The 20,133-nt window shown below is 59.5% G+C and overlaps 2 protein-coding genes across 4 annotated transcripts; one reads left to right on the top strand and one right to left on the bottom strand.

Annotated features, from left to right (window-relative positions):
* Nucleotides 1-217: 217 nt before the first annotated feature.
* On the top strand, nt 218-14,008 carry ACTN3 (actinin alpha 3). 3 transcript variants are annotated; one of them, XM_080817656.1, is made up of 21 exons: nt 218-855; nt 4,734-4,848; nt 5,024-5,143; nt 5,441-5,527; nt 5,609-5,696; nt 6,183-6,261; nt 6,346-6,427; nt 7,124-7,209; nt 7,519-7,611; nt 8,071-8,301; nt 8,409-8,556; nt 9,642-9,792; nt 10,395-10,503; nt 10,601-10,741; nt 10,977-11,159; nt 11,606-11,740; nt 11,837-12,016; nt 12,422-12,568; nt 12,657-12,722; nt 13,470-13,628; nt 13,711-14,008. In XM_080817656.1, the coding sequence occupies exons 1-21, from the start codon at nt 709-711 to the stop codon at nt 13,867-13,869; spliced, it is 2,706 nt and encodes a 901-aa protein (XP_080673782.1). In that variant the 5' UTR covers nt 218-708; the 3' UTR covers nt 13,870-14,008. The 3 variants fall into 3 exon arrangements, 2 of the variants coding, with proteins under 2 accessions (XP_080673782.1, XP_080673783.1); XM_080817657.1 differs by having other exon boundaries at nt 423-556; XR_013967600.1 differs by lacking the exon at nt 11,606-11,740 and having other exon boundaries at nt 634-855; nt 10,977-11,172; nt 11,951-12,016; nt 13,711-14,003.
* Nucleotides 14,009-14,143: 135 nt separating this feature from the next.
* Nucleotides 14,144-19,147, bottom strand: CTSF (cathepsin F). Its single transcript, XM_080817738.1, has 14 exons — nt 18,835-19,147; nt 18,523-18,621; nt 18,142-18,226; nt 17,988-18,049; nt 17,767-17,842; nt 17,053-17,166; nt 16,783-16,928; nt 16,598-16,694; nt 16,438-16,518; nt 15,636-15,755; nt 15,491-15,555; nt 15,301-15,391; nt 14,794-14,852; nt 14,144-14,711 (listed from the first exon to the last, which is right to left on the bottom strand). Exons 1-14 carry the CDS (start codon nt 19,042-19,044, stop codon nt 14,637-14,639), a joined length of 1,380 nt encoding a protein of 459 aa, XP_080673864.1. The 5' UTR covers nt 19,045-19,147; the 3' UTR covers nt 14,144-14,636.
* Nucleotides 19,148-20,133: the final 986 nt, after the last annotated feature.

Raw genomic sequence — 20,133 nt, 5'->3', positions numbered from 1 at the left:
GGCGGGGGTTGCTCGTTGTGGCCACGCCCACCCGCGGAGCCCCGCCCCTCCCGCAGAAGCCCCGCCTTCTGGCCTCGCGGGCTGGTTTGGAGGATTGAGTTGCAGGCTCGGTGCCGTCGGGGTTTCCCAGCTCAGCACATTCCCCCTCAGCCCCCAGCCGCCCCGATATTAATAGCCCTGCACCGGCTCATCCAGCTGGCCTGGAACCCCTCCCCGTGCTCGAGTGTCTCCATCACCCCAGAAAACATTCGAACAGGTCGGCACCTCGGTGTTTCTGACTGTGAAATGGGGGTAGGGTTCTCTGTTTCCCGCCTGCGCGGCGCAGAGAGACGGTCAGGAGGAGGCCTAAGGCGCAGCTTGTAGAGCGGCCTACAGTCGCTACTATTATCGTTATCTCCGTTGTCCACGTGAGGAAACAGAGAGGAGCGTGGCTTTCTCACGGTCACACAGCGCCCAAAAGGCGGCGCCGGAACGGGAACCCCGAACCTCCGCCATAGGATCCACCCCAGCGCCCCCAAATCCTGCAGTCCCTGGTCCCAGGGCAACCACTTGCCTCGTCCAGACCCGAGCACCCTCGCCCCCATCCGGCCCCTCCCTCCTCCCCCATATTTAGCGCGAATACGATCCGGGGCTGGGCCGGGCGCTACTTAACGCGGCCCCGGTGTTCCGGAGAGCGCCGAGCCGTGCGGAGCCAGGAGCCCTAGCAAGATGATGATGGTTATGCAGCCCGAGGGTCTGGGGGTCGGGGAGGGGCCCTTCGTGGGCGGCAGCGGGGGCGGCGAGTACATGGAACAGGAGGAGGACTGGGACCGCGACCTACTGCTCGACCCGGCCTGGGAGAAGCAGCAGCGGAAAGTGAGTGCTCACCCATTTGCAGATGGCAAAACTGAGGCCTGAGGAGCCGGGCGATTTGTCCCTGGCATCTCGGCAAGTTGGGGGCAGAGCCCGTCTAGACCCAGAGTGCCACTCTCTAGCCTGGGCTCTGCCCATCAGTCCTCCACTGTCTCCCAGAGTCCTCAGGAGGGGTTTAGGATAACAAGGAGAGTTTCTCGGGTCCCCACCTCCCCCGAGTTCATTACCCTGGACGCACTGTCCCACTTCTGCTGGTGAAAAGGGGTTGGGTGAAGCCCAGGAGATCCAAGTTCGGGGAGTGTGGGGAAAATGATCTTTCTCTCCGGACCCCCAGCTCTCTAGTTGAATATCTTAGACCTCACCCTGAGCACTTGCAGCGGCAAGTAGTGGACCTGGAGTGTGGGGGAGGAGAGAACCATCCCAGAACCCTTCCGACTCTCTCATCTCTATCCTCTCCACCCTGGGGTTCATTGCCACCCATCCCAATTGTCAAATGAGGAAACTGAGGCCCAGAAAAGGGCAGAGATAGGACCCAAATCATATACTCTCAGAAAACAGGGCTTCCCTTCCCAACCTAAGGGTCTTTGCCCCTTGCTTGCCCCACCCCCACTCCTTCCCAAGATACCCCTCCCCACCACAGGGGCCCTAAGTCTGCTGAAAAGGCCACAAGGTCAAGGAAGAGGGGAGCCTGGGTCCCCTTACACAGTAACCTGACTCTCCGGCCAGATGGACTCTTTGTGCTGAGGCAGCGGCTTGGGGGAGCTGGAGTGGGGCACATGGGCAGCTGCTGCCCAGGCCCAGCCTTGTAGGGCACTCGGGCCCCCTTCCTGATCTATTTTCACTCCCAGACTTTCCCAAGTGGAGGGGGCAGGACACCTGGGTTCCCAAAAGAGAAAATGATCCGGGCTGGAGTGAGCAGACTTTGGGGAGTGGCAGACCAGGGGGAGGGAGGACTCCGTGAAGTCATTAGACCCTGCTGAGCCTTTGCCAACAGTGTGTGACTCCAGGAAGGGGCAGGGAACAGGAGCACTCAGTGGAATTTGCAGGATCTAAGAATCCTAGGATTTAGAATCAGAGCACCTTTGCTGGGTTGGATGACAGGAGATGACCCCAGAGTCCCGGAGGCTCAGCTGACTGAGCTGGGGTGCCCCCAGTGGCATGCTTCCCTTTTGGCTCCTCCTGCACCTGTCTCCAAGCAGGGCTGCGGTCCTTAGGCCTGGCAGTCTCCCAGTGATGTCATCCCTGCCCCTGGCTCCCACCGCCATCTGCTCTGCAACAGCTCCTACCCCCACCCCACCCACCAGGTTTCCCTCAGATCCAGGTCCGCATGCCCTTCATGAGACACATGCTAGTCTGTAATTTGCCTGCATCGTTTAACAAAATACCAGGAATACCCTTCCAACCCAGCCTACAGCCACCCACTTCGTCCATTCATTCAGCGGCCGGCACAACCTCGATGTTCCGTAAATTCCTCAGCATCCCTGGAAGTTAGCCATTCTGGAGTTTCTTTCTCCTCCAGCCTGAGTACGTCTTACTCAGCTTAGCCCCGCTCTACCCCTGCCCTCCTGCCCGTGACTCGGAGCGCTCCCTCCTGCTCCTGCCTGATGCCCGAGTCCTCTTGGTTCAATCTCATTCCAAAACATTCATTCAGTATCTCTTAGGGAGCTCCTCCTCTGGGCCAGGCACTGTGTCAGGTGTCAGGACTTCAGCGGGAAACAAAATAAAGCCTCTGCCTCAGGAAGCTTGCCCTGCAGCAAGGAACAGTGCTTCTGTCCCATCCCTCTGACCCTGCCCCATTCCCCTCCCTGAAACCCCTTCTCACCCCTCCCTGCCGCCACCCCCCACCCCGCCACGCCACCTTCTCACGCCACCTTCTCACGTCTCCCTCCTGCTCTCCCAAGCCATTTGCCTCCACTCTGCCACCAGAAAGAGCTTTCTGCAACTCAGCTCTGCCCACCTCCCTCTGCCCCAAATCTTCCCTGATGCCCTGTTGCTGTCAGATCAAGTTGAAACTCCCTGGCTTAGCACCCCAGACCGTGCATGACCTGGCCCCTGCTGCCCCTCCGGCCCGCCTCTCGCCTCTTATACCCCAACACCCCCAGCTTCATTCCAGCGGCACCCAGATAGCTGTCGCCCCACAAACCTAGCAACTGTTTCTCAGCGCCGAGCACTTGCCTGTGTGGCTGCCCCTGCCTGAAATGCCCTTGCCTGCCCTTCTCTGTCTGAAAAATTCCTGATCTTCCTTTGCAGCTCAGATCAAATATGAGCCTTCCCCCAAGAGGTCCCCTGCCCGTTTCGAAGACCCCTTCCCTCTTCTCCCCGACACTAGTCTCTCCCAGCATTTCTCAGACCAACATGACCCTTTGATTGACTGTGAGCTCCTTTAGGGCAAGGACCCCATCTCATTAAGTCATGTTTGTCACATGAGAGAATACGCTTTTGTTCGCCATGGACGCCCCACCCGGTCCCGCCTTTCCCCCTGCTTTATCTAGACCCAGAGCGTCTCAGACTCCAGGGTTGGAGGGAACTACAGAGAATCCAACTGCCTTCTCCCGTGCTTGGGGCCCCATCAAGTAGTGCTCAGCACTTGCTTGTACACCTCCAGTGACGGGAAGCTCACTCCCTTTCCTTAGCAATGACAGTTCTTCAAGAATTTAAAGCATTATCTTTCACGTCCAGCTTCTAGGGCAGCAAAAAAGCTGGTCTCAGGGAAGGAAGCTGGCTGAGGGAAATAATCCCAAAGGACTTCCAGGGCCATCTCCCAGGATTAATTGCTTTGTGGTGGGGGAATGCTCTGAATTCTAGAATCCTACCCGACTGGAGGAAGAAAGACTTGGGACGTCATGAAGTCTGGCCAGTTAATTGTACAAATGAGCCCAAGAAAGGGCAAAGTGTATATCCCAGGTCACGGTGAGTGAGCGTCTCAGCTGGGCTTGGAGTCCAAGGAGAGACTCTACCAAGCACCTTACAGCTGATGGCAGAATGCAGGGTTTGAGGGTTCAGTAGGTTGGTGGAACTGGTGTTATCAGGCTGCAGGTCACCCTGATCCCCAATATACACAGAGCTGCAGGGCAGCCCTCCTGTCCCGGATGGAGGCTGAGGCTGACTCTGGGGAGAGGGGAAGGGCAGTTACCTCCGGGAACTGGGTCAGGCTGGTCCTTGTGTCCTCCATGACTTGGAAAGATCTTGTACCCTCAACATTCTACTTGGAGGCAGATTCACAACAGCCCCAGGAGGTCAGTGGGGCTGAGATCACAATAATGCAGGTGCACAATCCTTCAGGCAAAACCCCCCAGAACTGGGTGTGCTTCAGTCCACGATTGTTCAGGCGTTAGAAGGGCAGTGTCACCCCGCCTCAGCCCCCAGAGGGTCTCACACTTTGGAGTATATGCCTTACAGTTTTCTTTTTTTTTTTTTTTAATTTTTTTTTAAATTTATTCATTTGTTAGAGAGAGAGCGAGCGAGCACAGGCAGACAGAGTGGCAGGCAGAGGCAGAGGGAGAAGCAGGCTCCCCACCAAGCAAGGAGCCCGATGCGGGACTCAATCCCAGGACACTGGGATCATGACCTGAGCCGAAGGCAGCCGCTTAACCAACTGAGCCACCCAGGCGTCCCTGCCTAACAGTTTTCTGAAACCCCTCCAGGGCTTAAGACTGGCCACAGCTGGCATGCCCCAAGTCCAGACTCGGACCTGTGCGGGACCTCGAGCCCATTTCTCCTTTTCCAGGAGAACAAAGACTCAGAGAGAAAAAGGGACCGGTCCTAGGCACATAGCACGTCGTGGTTGAGCCAGGACTTGACTCTGGGGCCAGGTCTGTCAGCTCAACCCCAGTGTCCTCCAAACCCAGGGCTAGGGTCTGAGTGCTGTCCTCTGCCCCCAGACCTTCACTGCCTGGTGCAACTCACACCTGCGCAAGGCCGGCACCCAGATTGAAAACATCGAGGAGGATTTCCGCAACGGCCTCAAACTCATGCTGCTCTTGGAGGTCATTTCAGGTAAGGATGCAAATCAAGGCACAGGGACCCTAGGACCTAGGGGAACCCAGGGAGCAGGGGGAACACGACAGCCCCGTGCATGAGGGGACCTTGAGGGGGAGGGGGAAGTTTGAGGACAGTGTCTTCAGCTTCTTCTTGTGACTTTTGGCCCCTGACCTCTCCCCTTGACACCCAGGAGAGAGGCTGCCCAGGCCAGACAAAGGCAAGATGCGCTTCCATAAAATCGCCAATGTCAACAAGGCCCTGGACTTCATTGCCAGCAAGGGGGTTAAGCTGGTGTCCATTGGCGCTGAAGGTGAGGAGGGGGGCAGGAGGAGGCCCGGGAGGGGAGCAGAGGGCGGTGCTGACATCAGCACGTCACTTCCGGGAGCCTGTCTTCTCTACTGAGGGGTTAATCGCCCGAGCCTCCTAGGAGGGACTGTTAACTGTGCCCGGGACTAGCAGGTGTTCCGTGATTGAACACTGACTAGGTACCAGCTCTGGCCTGGGGGCCAAGGGCCAAGGCATGGAGCGCGGTGTGGCGGGGGGTGCAGCTGAGGCAGTACCGGCCTTGAATGCCGGATGGAACTCATGCACATTCCCCGCCCTGCAGAGATTGTGGATGGGAACCTGAAGATGACCCTGGGCATGATCTGGACCATCATCCTGCGCTTCGCCATCCAGGACATCTCTGTGGAGGGTGAGTGGCGGGGAAGCCAGGAAGGTGAGAGGGCTGGCCCAGACCCCTCCCCAGCTGACACTTGTCTCCATCCCCGCCCAGAAACCTCCGCCAAGGAAGGCCTGCTCCTGTGGTGCCAGCGGAAGACGGCGCCCTACCGCAACGTCAACGTGCAGAATTTCCATACCAGGTCTGTCTGCGGTGGGCACGTGCACGTGGGCCTCTGCCAGGCTCTACGGCACACGGCCCCGGGGGAGGGGCCCTCACGGCCAAGGTCCTGGAATGGTGTCGGAGAGTAGGAGGACTCGGTGGATGTTGAACTGAAACTTGGGGGTGGGGAGGGAGGATCCCTGAGGGAGGGAGGATCCCTGAGGGAGGGCTCCTTGGAGACATCCCTAGAAGGGCGTTTCATTCACAAGGAACCATGTGAGCAAAAACCGGGAGCCCCACGACATCCGGCTAGTGGTGTGACCCAGGCACAGGGTATGGGAAGGAATCATGATGAGCTCGGAGGAGATGGTCCCAGTCTGGTAATGAAGGGCCTCTGGCGCCAAGCCGACGAGCTGAGGCTCCACTCCATCTGACCGATGAGGCTGTCCTGGTGGGACCCTCCCGGAGCAAGGGGAGGACGGGCGTCAGCTTGAATCCAGGCCTGATCCCCCTTCTCTCCGTCCAGCTGGAAGGATGGCCTGGCCCTCTGTGCTCTCATCCACCGACACCGCCCCGACCTCATTGACTACGCCAAGCTGCGCAAGGTGGGCCTCGGCCACCCCTAGCCCCGACTCCCCAGCCTCTGCCCTCGGCTGACATTTCACCTGTCCCTGCTCCAACCCACCTAGGATGACCCCGTTGGCAACCTTAACACTGCCTTCGAGGTAGCCGAGAAGTACCTGGACATCCCCAGGATGCTAGATGCAGAAGGTGAGACGAAGCCCCGCCCAGGCGAGGACTCCAGTTACCGGACCAGAGGCACCGTCCAGCCTCCAGCCCTCCGCCCCTGCTCTTCCCTCCTTAGTCCGCCCTCTAGTAAAAAATCCTTCCTTTCCCAGGCCGCCCTCCCCAGGAGCCCTCTCTCCTGCTCCCCGCCCCTCTCCAGCCAGTGCCTCTCCTTCCCCTTCCCTGGGTCGCCACCCTTTGGTTCCTATCTCCATCACCTGGCTCACCTGGGAGCATGGGAGCTCCTTAGGGGCAGGTCCTGCCTCTTGTCCTGCCCAAGCAAGGCTCTAGTCAACTGAGGCAGCAGATATTTTCTGAGCGCTGACTGTCTGGTGCCCTAGATGTGTGGGCACCAATGGCTGAGAACTTGGGGAAAAGACAGATGGATGGACCCACAGAGCGATGGGATGGTTGGAGACACTAGGCAGCGTGGGCTGTTGCTTCTCGAGGCCTGTGCATCTGCTCAGTCACCCCCTAGAGGACAGATTCCTGGGCCCTGAGGCGATCAGAGAGGGCTTCGGGGAAGAGGCAGACACTGGGTTTGGGGTAGCTGGCAGCTGGTGGCTGTGACTAGATGTCTCCACCCCTCCTGTGTCCAGGGAGCGCTCTGCTTGGTTAGAGGTGTGAGCCCATTCCCCAAGGCTGGCTTTGGCCAATACATACCCCACTGCCATCCCCTAGACATCGTGAACACCCCAAAACCTGATGAGAAGGCCATCATGACCTATGTTTCCTGCTTCTACCATGCCTTCGCCGGGGCTGAGCAGGTGAGGGGGCCCCGGCTGCTGCTGCCTGGGCTGAGCGTGTGGACCGAGGGGCCCAGCCCTGGTGGCATCCCAACATTTGGAGGTGCTGGGCCCCACGTGGGTCGGAGTGCCACTGTCCCAGCTGCCTAGATTCAGTCTCTGGGGAACTCAGGAGCCGAGGCATCTGGCCTGGAAGCTCCCTCCTCGTCTAAAAAGACGTGCTGCCCTATTTGCCCAGACCCAGGTTTTAAGGGCTTTACAGAGGAAGGCTGGGTTGGGGTGCCTGCTGTAGCTTATTCTAGTGCCCGCCTTTTCCGACTCCCACGACAGGCGGAGACGGCCGCCAATAGGATCTGCAAGGTGCTGGCCGTGAACCAGGAGAATGAGAAGCTGATGGAAGAGTATGAGAAGCTTGCCAGTGAGGTGAGACGAGGCCAGAGAAGGCCCTTCCCCTTCCCACACCGGTGGTCCCCCAGCCCTGGCCACCCCAGGCCTGGGCCTGCGGAGCCTCCCTTGCCCCTGAGTGGCCTCAGCCTCCTCCTGATTTCCCCCTCCCCTCTTCACCCATCTCCTCCCCCCGCTTCTGGCTGTCCAAGCTCCTGGTCATTCACGGACTCGCTCATCATTCATTCGTTCACTCTTTCCTTTATCCATTCACCCATATTTAGGCAATCGCATGGCCCTTTGCTCTGTGCCAGTCTCTATTGGTCCCTGACCAGGCTCAGAGGTTGACCATCGGGCTCCTTCCCTGATTAGTGGGGACCCCCATTCTGCTTGGGGCCTGGCCTTCTGGCCACAGCCCGGGCGTGGGTGGGTGAGAGCTGGGCGGGGTGAGCCGGCCAGCTCTGATCTCTCTGCGCCGCACCTGCCGGGCCTTGGCAGCTGCTGGAATGGATCCGCCGCACCATACCGTGGCTGGAGAACCGTGTGGGCGAGCCCAGCATGAGGGCCATGCAGCGCAAGCTGGAGGACTTCCGGGACTACCGGCGCCTGCACAAGCCGCCCCGGGTGCAGGAGAAGTGCCAGCTGGAGATCAACTTCAACACGCTGCAGACCAAACTGCGGCTGAGCCACCGGCCTGCCTTCATGCCCTCCGAGGGCAAGCTCGTCTCGGTGAGCCACCCCCACTCTGCCCACATCCTCCAGGTGACATAGGGCTCTGGGTCCCCATCTGTACAAGGGGCAAACCATGCTGGAAGGCGCCTCTGCCTGCCCCACAGGACATCGCCAACGCATGGCGTGGGCTGGAGCAAGCGGAGAAGGGCTACGAGGACTGGCTGCTCTCGGAGATCAGACGCCTGCAGCGGCTCCAGCACCTGGCGGAGAAGTTCCAACAGAAGGCCTCCTTGCACGAGGCCTGGACCCGAGGTAGGTACACCCCATGGGGCTTGAGTCTGTCCCGGGGTGGAGACTGGTATGGGAGGAGGGCGGGGTGGGTGGGGGGGGATCCTGACAAAATGCACAGGTCAGGAACAGGTGTCCTGGCAGGAAGGTGGGGACTTGTTTTCTAGAACCACCCTGACTTGCTGTGCAGCCGAGTCACGGCTCCTCTTTGGGTCCCAGTTTCTCCATCTGTAAACTTGGGCCCCTGTCTCTGGTCTCTGGGCTTCTGTAGGTCAGCTCTGACTCACAGGTCATGTAGCATTTTGTTTGTGCCAGTGGCAGGTGAGTCCTCAACCCTAACAGCACTTATGCTGGACTCAGCATATCCATGGCAGGATACTGCGTGGGTCAAATACATCACATCCGTATGAAAGCGTTCGTTCTGTCTTCTATCAGGGATTAATCCTACAGATAAGTGAGCCCTGCCTTAAAGTAATGAACAAACGTTCGTAATGGATTATGGGCATGAAGGATAACAGGGGTCTGATATAACAAGAACTCCTTAAGTATACAGCTGTTTATGGGACTCCGAGGAGGTTTCTGAATCTTTAAGCCTCATAGCATCTCTGCAAAATACAGGTGCATTCCATAAATAGTAGGGGCTGCGATTATTATTATTATGGTTTTATTTGTGTAATGTAATTCATTCTCATAGCACTTTCACATGCATCATTCATTCATCCAACAAATATTCCTAGAAGGTCTATCAAGTGCCAGGCACTGTGCCAGGCTCTGGAGAACCTGGTGAGCCAAGGAAACCAGGTCAGGGGCTCCCTGGGCTCAGAGTCGTTGGGAGGTAGTTCATGATCCTGGAAGACCCAAACTGTACCAAGGGCCACCGTGAGATGTGTGGGATCAGGGACGCTGACGTCATTTACAGGTCATGCCCAGGACCTTCACTTTATCACTCTGGCATGGCAGAACAGACCCCTAGGATGGGCTGGGCAGGTGTAACCACCTGCATTTCGCAGATGAGGGAGGACTCTGCAGGGTCACCCAGACCGCTCGAAAACCCAGCTCCCGCCTTGGCCGCTGCTGGGTGACCCGAGCCGGGGCCTCTCTCCGAGTAGGGAAGGAGGATATGCTGAGCCAGCGCGACTACGAGTCGGCCTCCCTGCAGGAGGTTCGGGCCCTGCTGCGGCGCCACGAGGCCTTTGAGAGCGACCTGGCTGCACACCAGGACCGAGTGGAGCACATCGCAGCGCTGGCCCAGGAGCTCAAGTAGGCGTGGTCTGCCCCTGGGCCCGACCCCCCCCCCCCAACTACCTTACCTGGCTTTGCCTGTTGCTGCCCTGCTCCCCACTGCCCTACGCAAGACTTCGTTCTTCCCAGTTCAGGAACCATGCCTTGGTGCCACGTCTTTCCCCAACACCACTTGCTCTGCTCCTCCTCCCCTAACCCTGTCCCCGATGCGGCACCCACATTCTTCCCTCCCCGTTCCTGCCTCACCCCCCGCCGCCTACCCCTAACCTGGTGGCCCCCTTCAGCTGCGGTCCCTGGCCCGCTAGTTCAAAATCTCCCCATCAGCCCTGGCTTCCCCACCTCCTCCTGTAAACCCGCCCCTTCTCGCATCGTCGCACCCCTCCACCCCCCACTGACGCTCCACAGGGGACTGGAGCTCGGGACCCACGGGCGCCCCCTACCCAACGAAGGCACTGGAAACCTCACCTCCACCCCCCAGGAATGAATGCCCTGTTTCACCCACACCTGCCTGGCTCCCTTGCGCCTTCACCATCTGGGGCACAGTTTCCAGCCCCAGGACCGTGGCTGGGGAAATCTAGGCTGTGGTCTGACCCCCTCCTCATCCCCTTTCTGGCCCGCAGTGAGCTGGACTACCACGAGGCGGCCTCCGTGAATAGCCGCTGCCAGGCCATCTGCGACCAGTGGGACACCCTGGGCACACTGACCCAGAAGAGGAGGGACGCACTGGAGGTGGTTTTGGGGGGCCAGGGAGCTGGGGGCCGGGGACTGGAGGCTGGTGCGGGGCCGGCTGGGCGGGCTGCTGACTCGCCATCCCCGTGGCGCCTAGCGGATGGAGAAGCTCCTGGAGACCATCGACCAGCTGCAGCTGGAGTTTGCCCGGCGGGCAGCGCCCTTCAACAACTGGCTGGACGGGGCCGTGGAGGACCTGCAGGACGTGTGGCTGGTGCACTCGGTGGAGGAGACCCAGGTGGATGCAGGGTTCCAGGTTGGGGGGTGCTGGATGGGGTGGCAGGGAAGTGGGCCTCGATTCCCGTCAGCCCTTTCTTTGGGTGCCCGGGGCATGGAGATGAGAGGGAAGCCCCAGTCCCCAGATGCTAGGCTGGGAGACAGGAGGCCCACTGCGGACCCACTGGGGGGCTTGCAGCACGTGGGCTGTGGGAACTGGACGGTGCTGGCTCATGCCTCCTGCCCGCCGTGCCCAGAGCCTGATGACTGCGCACGAGCAATTCAAAGCTACGTTGCCGGAGGCTGACCGAGAGCGAGGAGCCATCCTGGGGATCCAGGGGGAGATCCAGAAGATCTGCCAAACGTACGGGTTGCGGCCCATCTCCACCAACCCCTACATCAGCCTCACACCGCAGGACATCAACAGCAAGTGGGACATGGTCAGTGCTGCCCGTGACCACTCCCTGCCTCCCACCCAGCCCTGTGCGTACTAACCACCCCGGAACCTCAGGCGTCCCGAGCTACGGAGAGTCTAGTCCACCTTCGGATCTGGGTCTGTCACAGCCTCCGTGGGGCTTTGGATACATCGCCCTGCCTCTCACGGCCTCCTCTGCGAAATGGCCCTAACGGCAGTGTTTTCCTGTCGGGCCTGATATGAAGTAGAATTCAGCCTGGGGTATGGACATCTTGTTGTATCACTGGCCCCATTTTACAGATGAGGAAACAAACCTGGAAGTCATGTGACTTGCCCAAGAGCTTGTCCTTATGAGCCCAGACATGTTGGCTCTGAGTAGCAGGGGCTCTTCTAGGGGATGGAGCCCATCTCCCCTCAAAGTGATCTTCTGGCTCCCAGAGCTGCCCCGGGCACAAGCACCCTTCTTCCTAGGTCCGAAAGCTGGTGCCCAGCCGGGACCAGACGCTGCAGGAAGAGCTCGCCCGGCAGCAGCTGAACGAGAGGCTCCGGCGACAGTTTGCGGCTCAAGCCAATGCCATTGGGCCCTGGATCCAGGGGAAGGTGGAGGTAAGGCTCGGAGGGTGGGGCCGTCTCGGGGAATGAGGCCAGGGCGGGGTCCACGGGGGGCCTGGGAGTGCTCATCCTGCCCGTGTCCCCCAACAGGAGGTGGGGCGCCTAGCCACAGGGATGGTCGGCTCTCTGGAGGACCAGATGGCTGCGCTCCGGCAGCAGGAGCAGAACATTATCAACTACAAGAGCAACATTGACCGGCTGGAGGGGGACCACCAGCTGCTGCAGGAGAGCCTGGTGTTTGACAACAAGCACACGGTTTACAGCATGGAGGTGAGAGGCACCGGCTTAGAGGGGGTGGGGAGGTGGCGCTGGCTGGGGAAGCCCGGGGCAGCCATGGTGGGACCCAGCACGTGTGCCCCAGGGAGGACGCCAGTTCAGCCTGGCTGGGTCCCCCAGGGCGCCCGCAGGGATACTAAGATCTAGCGAGGGAAACTGACCTGTCCAGAGTCACATAGCCATCTGAAGCCAGGCTAGGACTGGCCAGGACTGGGTGATCAACACTTAGTGCATAGTAAGTTCTCAAACTTCAAGGCAGGAAGGGCCGAGGATGGTCACTCAGCACATAGGGAACCTCCAGATAGGGACAAAGGCCCAACAGAGTGGCAGACTTGCCCAGGTCACACAGTGGACTGGGAGTGAAGCTCGAACTGACTTGACTCATCACTTGTTTCCCAGCACATCCGCGTAGGCTGGGAGCAGCTGCTCACCTCCATCGCCCGCACTATCAATGAGGTGGAGAACCAGGTACTAACCCGAGATGCCAAGGGCCTGAGCCAGGAGCAGCTCAACGAGTTCCGGGCATCCTTCAACCACTTTGACCGGGTCAGCAGGGGCCCAGCTCTGTGGGGTGGTGGACTTGGGGGCTGGTGGGGTTGGACAACCAAGTCTGATAATCACTCGTGTGCCACAGAAGCGGAACGGAATGATGGAGCCTGATGACTTCCGGGCTTGCCTCATCTCCATGGGGTATGACCTGGTGAGTGCCCCCAACCTTTGTCGCAGGAGTCCCATCAGTACCTCTCTCCTACATCGTGATCACCTACTGTATCCCTCCCACCTTCACATGCATTTCGTTCTCAGCATGCCCACTGAGGCTAGGCAGAATGACCCCATTTCTCATAGGGGATGTCAAAGGCTCAGGTAAATTAACTTGCTCAAGGACCCAGCTAGGATTTGGACTTGGTTGTATGTGACCCGAAAGCCTGAGCTTACAACATTTTTACCCAGAGAAACCGCATTACAGAGAACTCCAGAAAAAAGATCAGGCCCCGGGACGCCTGGGTGGCTCAGTTGGTTAAGCGGCTACCTTCGGCTCAGGTCATGATCCCGGCGTCCTGGGATCGAGTCCCGCATCGGGCTCCTTGCTCAGCGGGGAGCCTGCTTCTCCCTCTGCCTCTGCCTGCCACTCTGCCTGCCTGTGCTCGTTCGCTCTCTCTCCCTCTCTCTCTCTCTCTGACAAATAAATAAATAAAATCTTAAAAAAAAAAAAAAATCAGGACCCAAGGGTAACGGGGGGCATTGCCAGGGGCAAGAGGCAGGTTTCAGCCGAGTAGAGAGGATTCCCCGTACACCCAGAGCCAAGGCTGTGGCACAGTCCATGGAGGCAAGAGAGTGCTTTGTAACCCAGGCTGTCAAGCCAGAGCTAGACAGTGCCCAGAGGGGACATGAGACTTCTGGCTTTAGCACCCACGACAGACACGGTGTCTGGCCTCTGTCCCTACAGGGAGAGGTGGAGTTTGCTCGCATCATGACCATGGTGGACCCCAACGCGACTGGCGTCGTGACCTTCCAGGCCTTTATCGACTTCATGACCCGAGAGACAGCTGAAACCGACACAGCTGAACAAGTTGTGGCCTCCTTCAAGATCCTGGCAGGAGATAAGGTGAGTCCCGCTGGTGGAGGGGCCTGGGAGGCTGTGACAGGGACCAGGGTCTATGGGTTCTCAACAACCCTTTCTCCCCCAGAACTACATCACTCCCGAAGAGCTGCGGCGGGAGCTCCCCGCTGAGCAGGCCGAGTACTGCATCCGTCGTATGGTGCCCTACAAGGGCTCCGGGGCGCCCGCTGGAGCCCTGGACTACGTGGCCTTCTCCAGCGCCCTCTACGGGGAGAGTGACCTCTGACCGCAACCTCTAAGGGTCTCTGCAGGAGTCAGAGGGAGAGGGAGCTCCCTCTGGCCGATCCCATCCATGTCTCGGAGCAAGGGCCTCAGAGAACAGCCAACCACGTCCTTCTGAATAAAGACCCATCTGTGAGCCTCTCTTTCTTCTTCTTTCGGTTCCCGAAGCAGAAGCTGGGCCCTTAGGCTCCTGGGCAGGACCAGCTGCCCAGCCTCGACCGTCCAGGAGTCCCTTCCACCCCTCTCTTCCCTTAGGTACCAAGCACTCACACCACACTGGGGCTTAGGACACCTCTTTATTGCTGTTAGAAAAAGGCAGTTACAATAGTTTCTCTAGATGTGGAAGGAAACAATGTCCCCAAATCCAGGGGGAACCAGGAAATGTATAGCATCAGACAGAGGAAAGGCAGGGCAGGAAGCCAGAGCCTGCCGAGGACAAAGCTGGGTTTGAAACCAGAGTATCTTCTGCCCACCTGCTCCTTACCCAAGCCCAAGGTTCTTGCCCCAGCCTCAGCTGCCAGGACACCATCCTTCAGCCCAAGGGCCTCCTAGCTACCGCAAGTCAACAAAGGTGCCGATGGGGAACTTGAGGGTAGGGTCGGGGGGAGAGGGGGGTAGGGGTGTTGCCCTAGCCCAGTGCCTTTTGCTCACCCTGAGGTACCCAGTGCCTGTCCCTCAGCCAGCTGTGCCTCCTGGGAAGGGGCCTGGATGCGCAGGCCAGGCTGAGGAAGGGGCTGCTCTGGTCAGCACCAGGTCCCGCGCTGGTGCTCCTCAGTTCACCACTGCCGAGCTGGCCATGGTGTTCACACCGCAGGCCCCAGACCCACGATGCAAGTAGTAGTAACCCTGGCGGGAAGGCAAGGGGGCTGGTGAGGGCGCTCAGGCAGGACCGGGGTGGGCGGGCCGGGGCCAGGAAGACCAGACTCACCTCCTCGCCCCAGTCTGTGCCCCAGCTGTTCTTGATGGCCCAGAAGGGAATGCCAGAGCCTGGGGAGCAGTGCGGGGTGCAGGGGGTCAGGGGCCCCCAATTCTCCAGTCAGGGCCCCCAGCCCTTTGCACTCTACCAGTATCTGCTGTGGTCTACCGGGACAGGTACTAGGAAAAGAGCAGAAAGCCAGACAGGCCCACCTACCACCCTCCCGGAGACCTGGTGTGGCTCTGGGGTCAGCGAAGGACAACCAGCCCCCACCCCGCCCCCCGCAGGTTACTTATCTGAAACAGTTCAACATCCCCCTGCCTCAGCATTCCCATCGGAGAGGGGACAGAGGACTCCTGCCTGGCCCAAGACCCACAGCGGGGTAAGGACAGGGTTCCCAGGCACTCCCTCTCTTTCCCCATCCAGAGGTCATGAGAGGCTGTGGCCCAACTCCTGCCCGTGACCCAAAGTGGCTGGGCAGAGGATGGCGGGGGGGGGGGGGTAGTCAGTGGAACTCACGGTTGCCGTAGCCCACGAGCAACACAGCGTGGTCGATGAGCCAAGGGCTGCAGAGGGGCCGCAGTGGGTGGGAGATCCCATGGCGGTAGAACTGGGGGTGGGGAGAATAAGGAGTAGGGGGCCACCTCCAAGGAGAGGTGGGAAGGGAGCCGGCCAGGGATGGGCGGGGGCATCAGAGCCGGGGCCTTACCTGCATGCCAAAGGCATTGATGGCGACGGAGATGGGGCCCTTCTCGGCCAGCCAGGCCGCCAGCTCTGAGACATGTGAGGGACCACGTCAGGGACAGCCAGGCCGCAGCCGGCCTGCCCCCACCCTCGCCCTGGCCCTTACTCACTCTCTTCATTCCGGCTCAGCTCCACCGAGTCATTGATGTAGACCCTGGCCTTCTTTGGAGAAAAGCCGCAGGTCTGCATGTGGCCGCGGTAACTGTAGTCGTCCTCCGTCTCCAGCCCCCCTGGGGAGTGGCGGGGTCGGATAGGGCCGGGAGAGAAAATAGGGACCCCTGTGTGCCACACACTCGCCTTCTCCAGGCCAGGGGCCACACTCAGCCCCTCTGCGAGGTCTCAAGGTCCTCGCCCACCCCAGACCAAGGCCCTGGCCTCCGAACAACAGCCCCCCTCTAGAGATGACGAAACAGACTAAGGGGGCCGAGGGAGGAACCAGGAGAAATACGGCTGAGATGAGACTCGACGCCCAACTTCTGATCCTTACTCATCCCAGAACTCTTAGGGCTCTTTGCCTTGGCCGGCTTGCCCTGCTCAGACAGTCTGCTCCCAGGGTGGCCCAGACCCCTGCCGGCCTCCCAGTCTCTGCACAGCCACTCCAGTCCCTCAGGCTTTCATCCCTGGGCCGCTGAAGCCCACCACGGAACTGAATTGCCAGTTTAAGTCAATACCTCCTCACGGATGAGGTATGTTGTTACAGAAATACACACCTCCAAGCAGCAAAAACACCAAAACCCCTGCTGTGCACCAAGGACTTTAGGTATCATCTCCTCACTTGATACTCAGAGCAATTACACGAAGTGGTCAAGATGAGCCCCATTTCACAGATGAAGTCAAAGAGTTGACACCAACACCCGAACCCACTGAATCGCACTGACCTCCACTGCCCCTCCTGACCCCGTGAATGCATACCCAGAGTCTTTATGGCCGAGTAGGCGTTGGAGGGCAAGCCACCCAGGCAGGCCTTGTCCACCTTGTCACAGTCCAAGAGCTCTAGGAGACAGAAGCCTGGTCCTGAGGAGCCCTCTGGAGGGGCTGGGCAGGGGGCAGGGGCGTTGAGTAGGATGCTCACCCTGCTCAGAGAGGGAGAGCAGGGCCCCCTGTTTCAGGAACCACTGGCCTTCCACATTTCCAGTGACTGAGAAAGCCCAGCAGGAGCCACACATGCCCTGCAAGAGAGGGGCAGAGTCAGACCGGAGCCCCCTCCCCACCCTAGCGCAGTCCTCGTGTCCCACCATTGCCTCTTAGAGGTCCAACCTGGTCCTTGACTTTGGTGACAGCCCCCTTTCTCCTCCAGTCCCACTCGGATGGGGCAGAGTTGCCAGTGAACTTGTCTAGGCGCATCTTCTTGCCGTGATTCTCTCTTAGGAGAGGATTCAGGTAGATAGTACGGAACTCCTCCTCTGTGGGCAAAGGTGGGCAGGGGATGGGGGGATGGGGAAAAGTATAAGGCAGCCCTGATCGGGGGCCTTGGGAGGAGACCCTGACTCTTCCAGGCTCCATGAGGGCTCTGGCCACCACTGCTACCTGTAAGGTCACTGAACTTGGTGACCCCATACTGAGCTGTGCCACGGTCCAGTGCCTGGATCTTCTGTGCTCGTATCATGTTGTTGGAAAAGACAGACATGCGCCACTGGGTTTCTGAGAACCAAGGAGCAGGAAAGGAAAGGTTTGGACCCCAGGCAGATGATAAAAGGCACTTGGGACTAACAAGCACAAGGTTTCCCTGGGGAGTAGGTGGGCTCTGGATCAGGCCTCAAGCTCTTTTCAAGGACAGAACTCTGGGGAGGGCTGGAGGTGAGGAGAGATCCAGACCTGTGAGTGATGAGGGGGAGGTAGGAACCATTTTTTGGGTCACACTGAATTGATGGTATCCCAGGAGTGAAGGCAGAAGCAAAATAGGCTTCAAAGAGTATCCTCAGACAGGGGGCCATGGGAAAAGACTACCATGCTGGGGAGATGGGGGTACCAGCAGAGAAAATCTGGCCTTTGCTCCTTCCTATTCTACCCAGAATGATGAAGACCCATGCTTTCTGATCAAGAAAAAAAATATGCGAGAAGAGGCCAGGTCCCTGAGGCAGCTCTCCAGTCCTATGAGGCTGGGCAAGAACTTGGGGATTTAAGGGGTCCCTGAATGGATGCACTGCCTCTTGTGTCCTTCCCCTCCCCAACACCAAGGTACCAAAGGGAGGTAAGGTCTTCATTGGACCGGGACAGGCACAGCCAAGGCTGGGTCCTCACCCTCCTTCGACTCATACGTCCGATTATAGGTGGTAACAAACTCCTTGAAGATTGAAGCCATTTTCACAGAAAAATCCTGTAAGAGGCAAAGGGATCTTTACAAGGAATCTTTCACAGATTCACCAGGGAACCCAGGCGGGGGGGGGGGGGGGGGGGTGGGGGCGGGGAGAGAAGAGGAAATAAAGCAGCGGCCAGCTGCCAGATGGAGCTGGGCTCCTCACCTGGGGCAGGGGTTCCTTGTTCAACAGTGGAAGGACTGAACTCAAAGTCTGGTTTTTGTCATCTGGATAGGATGAGAACAGAGAAGAAGTCAAGGCTGAACCCTGAGTGAAGTCTGGGCTGAACGACGCCGGCATCCTTGGGCTATCCCAGCACCTGTGACCTTGGTATCCACTGGGCCGCAGTCCCGTCTCAGCAGCATGTGTTTTCCTAGCTCGTCCAAGACTTCGAAGCTGCAGAGCTACAGAGAGAGGAGGAAGCCAGTCTGGGGGCTGGGAACGGGGCAAGGCCTTGGCAAGATGGCGCTGGAAGGGCCTCACGTGAAGACCCCCTCCAAGGCAATCACCCCCCACAGTGCACAGTGAGGCAAAGTCAGCACCCTGTCATGCCCACTCTTAAGTGCATTCTGGTTTCTGGCCCGCAGAACCTTGGGAAATGACTCAGGGTGGGGTAGTTGCTGCCTCTTCATCACTTGACCCAAACTCATCACGGGGGGGGGGGGGGGGGCTGAGGAGTCACAGGAGCCCTACCACTCACCAGGGTCTTCCTGGACACAGGGAGCTGGCACACCGTGGGGTCGTTGCAGGGAGGCTCCTCTAGGGTCGCCCTCAGGGAGTACAGCGACCGCTGGCCCGCCTGGATGGAGGAACGGGTGAGGCGGGCACATCCCCTCGCTCCGCAGCCGGTCCCTCCCACAGCCCCGCCCTACCCCCTCCTTTCCCGACCACCAGAATTCGTCCCTCGGGCGTCCCGCGCCCCCCACCCCGGGCCCAGACCAAACTTCCCAACCCTCCGACCAGGGCCCCGCGCACCAGGACCAGGAAGCCCGCACCCCAGGCGCGTCCTCACCCGGCGGACGCGACCGCGCACGGCCCCCAGCGTCGCCCGCGTCCCGGCTGCCCGGCCGCGGTTGTACATCTCCAGGGCGAAGCGGGCGGGCCCCAGCAGCTCCGGGTACGCCGCCTCCCGGGCCTGAGCGTCGGCTGCTCGGCGGGGCGGGGCGGGAGCGGCGCCCAGGAGCAGCCCCAGCAGCGACAGCAGCGGCAGCCAGCGTGCCATGGCGAGGGCGAAGCGGAGGCCCGGACGCACCGACCGACGGACGCGCGGACCAACTGACAGGGCGGCGCAGCCCGCGGCCAGAGGGGCCGACGTCCCTCCCCCTGCCCCCGGGGCGGCGGGGCGCGGGCCAATGGACGCGGGCCCGGTGCGCCTGCGCACTCGCTTATTTACGCGAGGCACGTGGGCCGTGCCTGCGGCGCAGGCGAGTCTTTGCCAAAGCGCGAGGAGGAGGGGGAGGGATGGAAGAGGGGGAGGGGAGGGGAGGGGGAGTGGGGAAGGAGGTTGGGGGGAGGAGGGGGAGGAGGGGGTGGTTGCCCTGCAGCCTCGCAGCAGATCGGTCAGTCTGTGGACACGTGGCCCGCCCAGCTGCAGTCTCGGAATAATCCTCTTAGGTTTTGGAGACCTTTAGGGAGGGGAAGGGATGCAGGCCTGAAAGTGACAATAGTTAATTAACAGTTGGTTTTAGAGCCTCGGTTCACGTTTCAGTTGCCCCTTTGAGGCTCCTCCGCTCATCAGCAAGATGGCAGGTAATAGCCCCTGGACTGGCAGTGCCTACCGCTGTCGTGGGGATCTAACACAGATCTGCACGCGTTCGGTAACCACTAAAGCGAGGTGCCGCGTGTAGGACTGTTCTGTGGTTCATTCAAGCTTTCACAGCTGTGTTCCAGGGCCTTCTAGCAAGAAGATGCATGAATAGCTGTATTAGGCACAGCGCTGCCTGCTTGGAGCTCTAGTGGAGAGACAGTTGAGAACTAGATTGTCCTGCAGGGTGTTCCCAGCTAGGGAGAGAAACAGGGAAGAGAGAGTTTAAGGGAATGGAGGAAATCCCAGAAGGGGATGGAGATAGTTTGGGCTTAGAGAGCGTGGAGGACTAACACTAAATGTCACCCGGTCCAAATCTGACTTGTTACAGCAGCAGAGGTCTAAAAAGGTGACGTGACTTTCCAGTTACTCAGAAATAAGTGCTGGAGCCTGGCTGAGCTCTGAGATGAGATGGCGTGAAGGTTTCCAGCAGGTGTTTACCTCTCCCTGCTGTGCAGTTTAAGCTTTTTGGGGCGCCCTCTGTGTGTCTTACAGGAGACAATCCCA

This window comes from Martes martes (assembly GCF_963455335.1).
Source record: "Martes martes genome assembly, chromosome: 10".
In the NCBI taxonomy this organism is placed as follows: domain Eukaryota; kingdom Metazoa; phylum Chordata; class Mammalia; order Carnivora; family Mustelidae; genus Martes; species Martes martes.
Note: the sequence above shows the minus strand (reverse complement) of the source record. Positions and strands in the feature narration are given on the sequence as shown.

Excerpts from the sequence above, each read along its gene's own strand:
- ACTN3 (XM_080817656.1), top strand. The coding sequence starts at position 709 with ATGATGATGGTTATGCAGCCCGAGGGTCTGGGGGTCGGGGAGGGGCCC. Across the intron at positions 7,612-8,070 it reads ATGAGAAGCTTGCCAGTGAG|CTGCTGGAATGGATCCGCCG; the intron begins GTGAGACGAGGC and ends GGGCCTTGGCAG. Across the intron at positions 10,504-10,600 it reads AGAGGAGGGACGCACTGGAG|CGGATGGAGAAGCTCCTGGA; the intron begins GTGGTTTTGGGG and ends CGTGGCGCCTAG.
- CTSF (XM_080817738.1), bottom strand. The coding sequence starts at position 19,044 with ATGGCACGCTGGCTGCCGCTGCTGTCGCTGCTGGGGCTGCTCCTGGGC. Across the intron at positions 17,843-17,987 it reads ACAAGGAACCCCTGCCCCAG|GATTTTTCTGTGAAAATGGC; the intron begins GTGAGGAGCCCA and ends TGCCTCTTACAG. Across the intron at positions 15,392-15,490 it reads TCAATGCCTTTGGCATGCAG|TTCTACCGCCATGGGATCTC; the intron begins GTAAGGCCCCGG and ends CCCCACCCCCAG.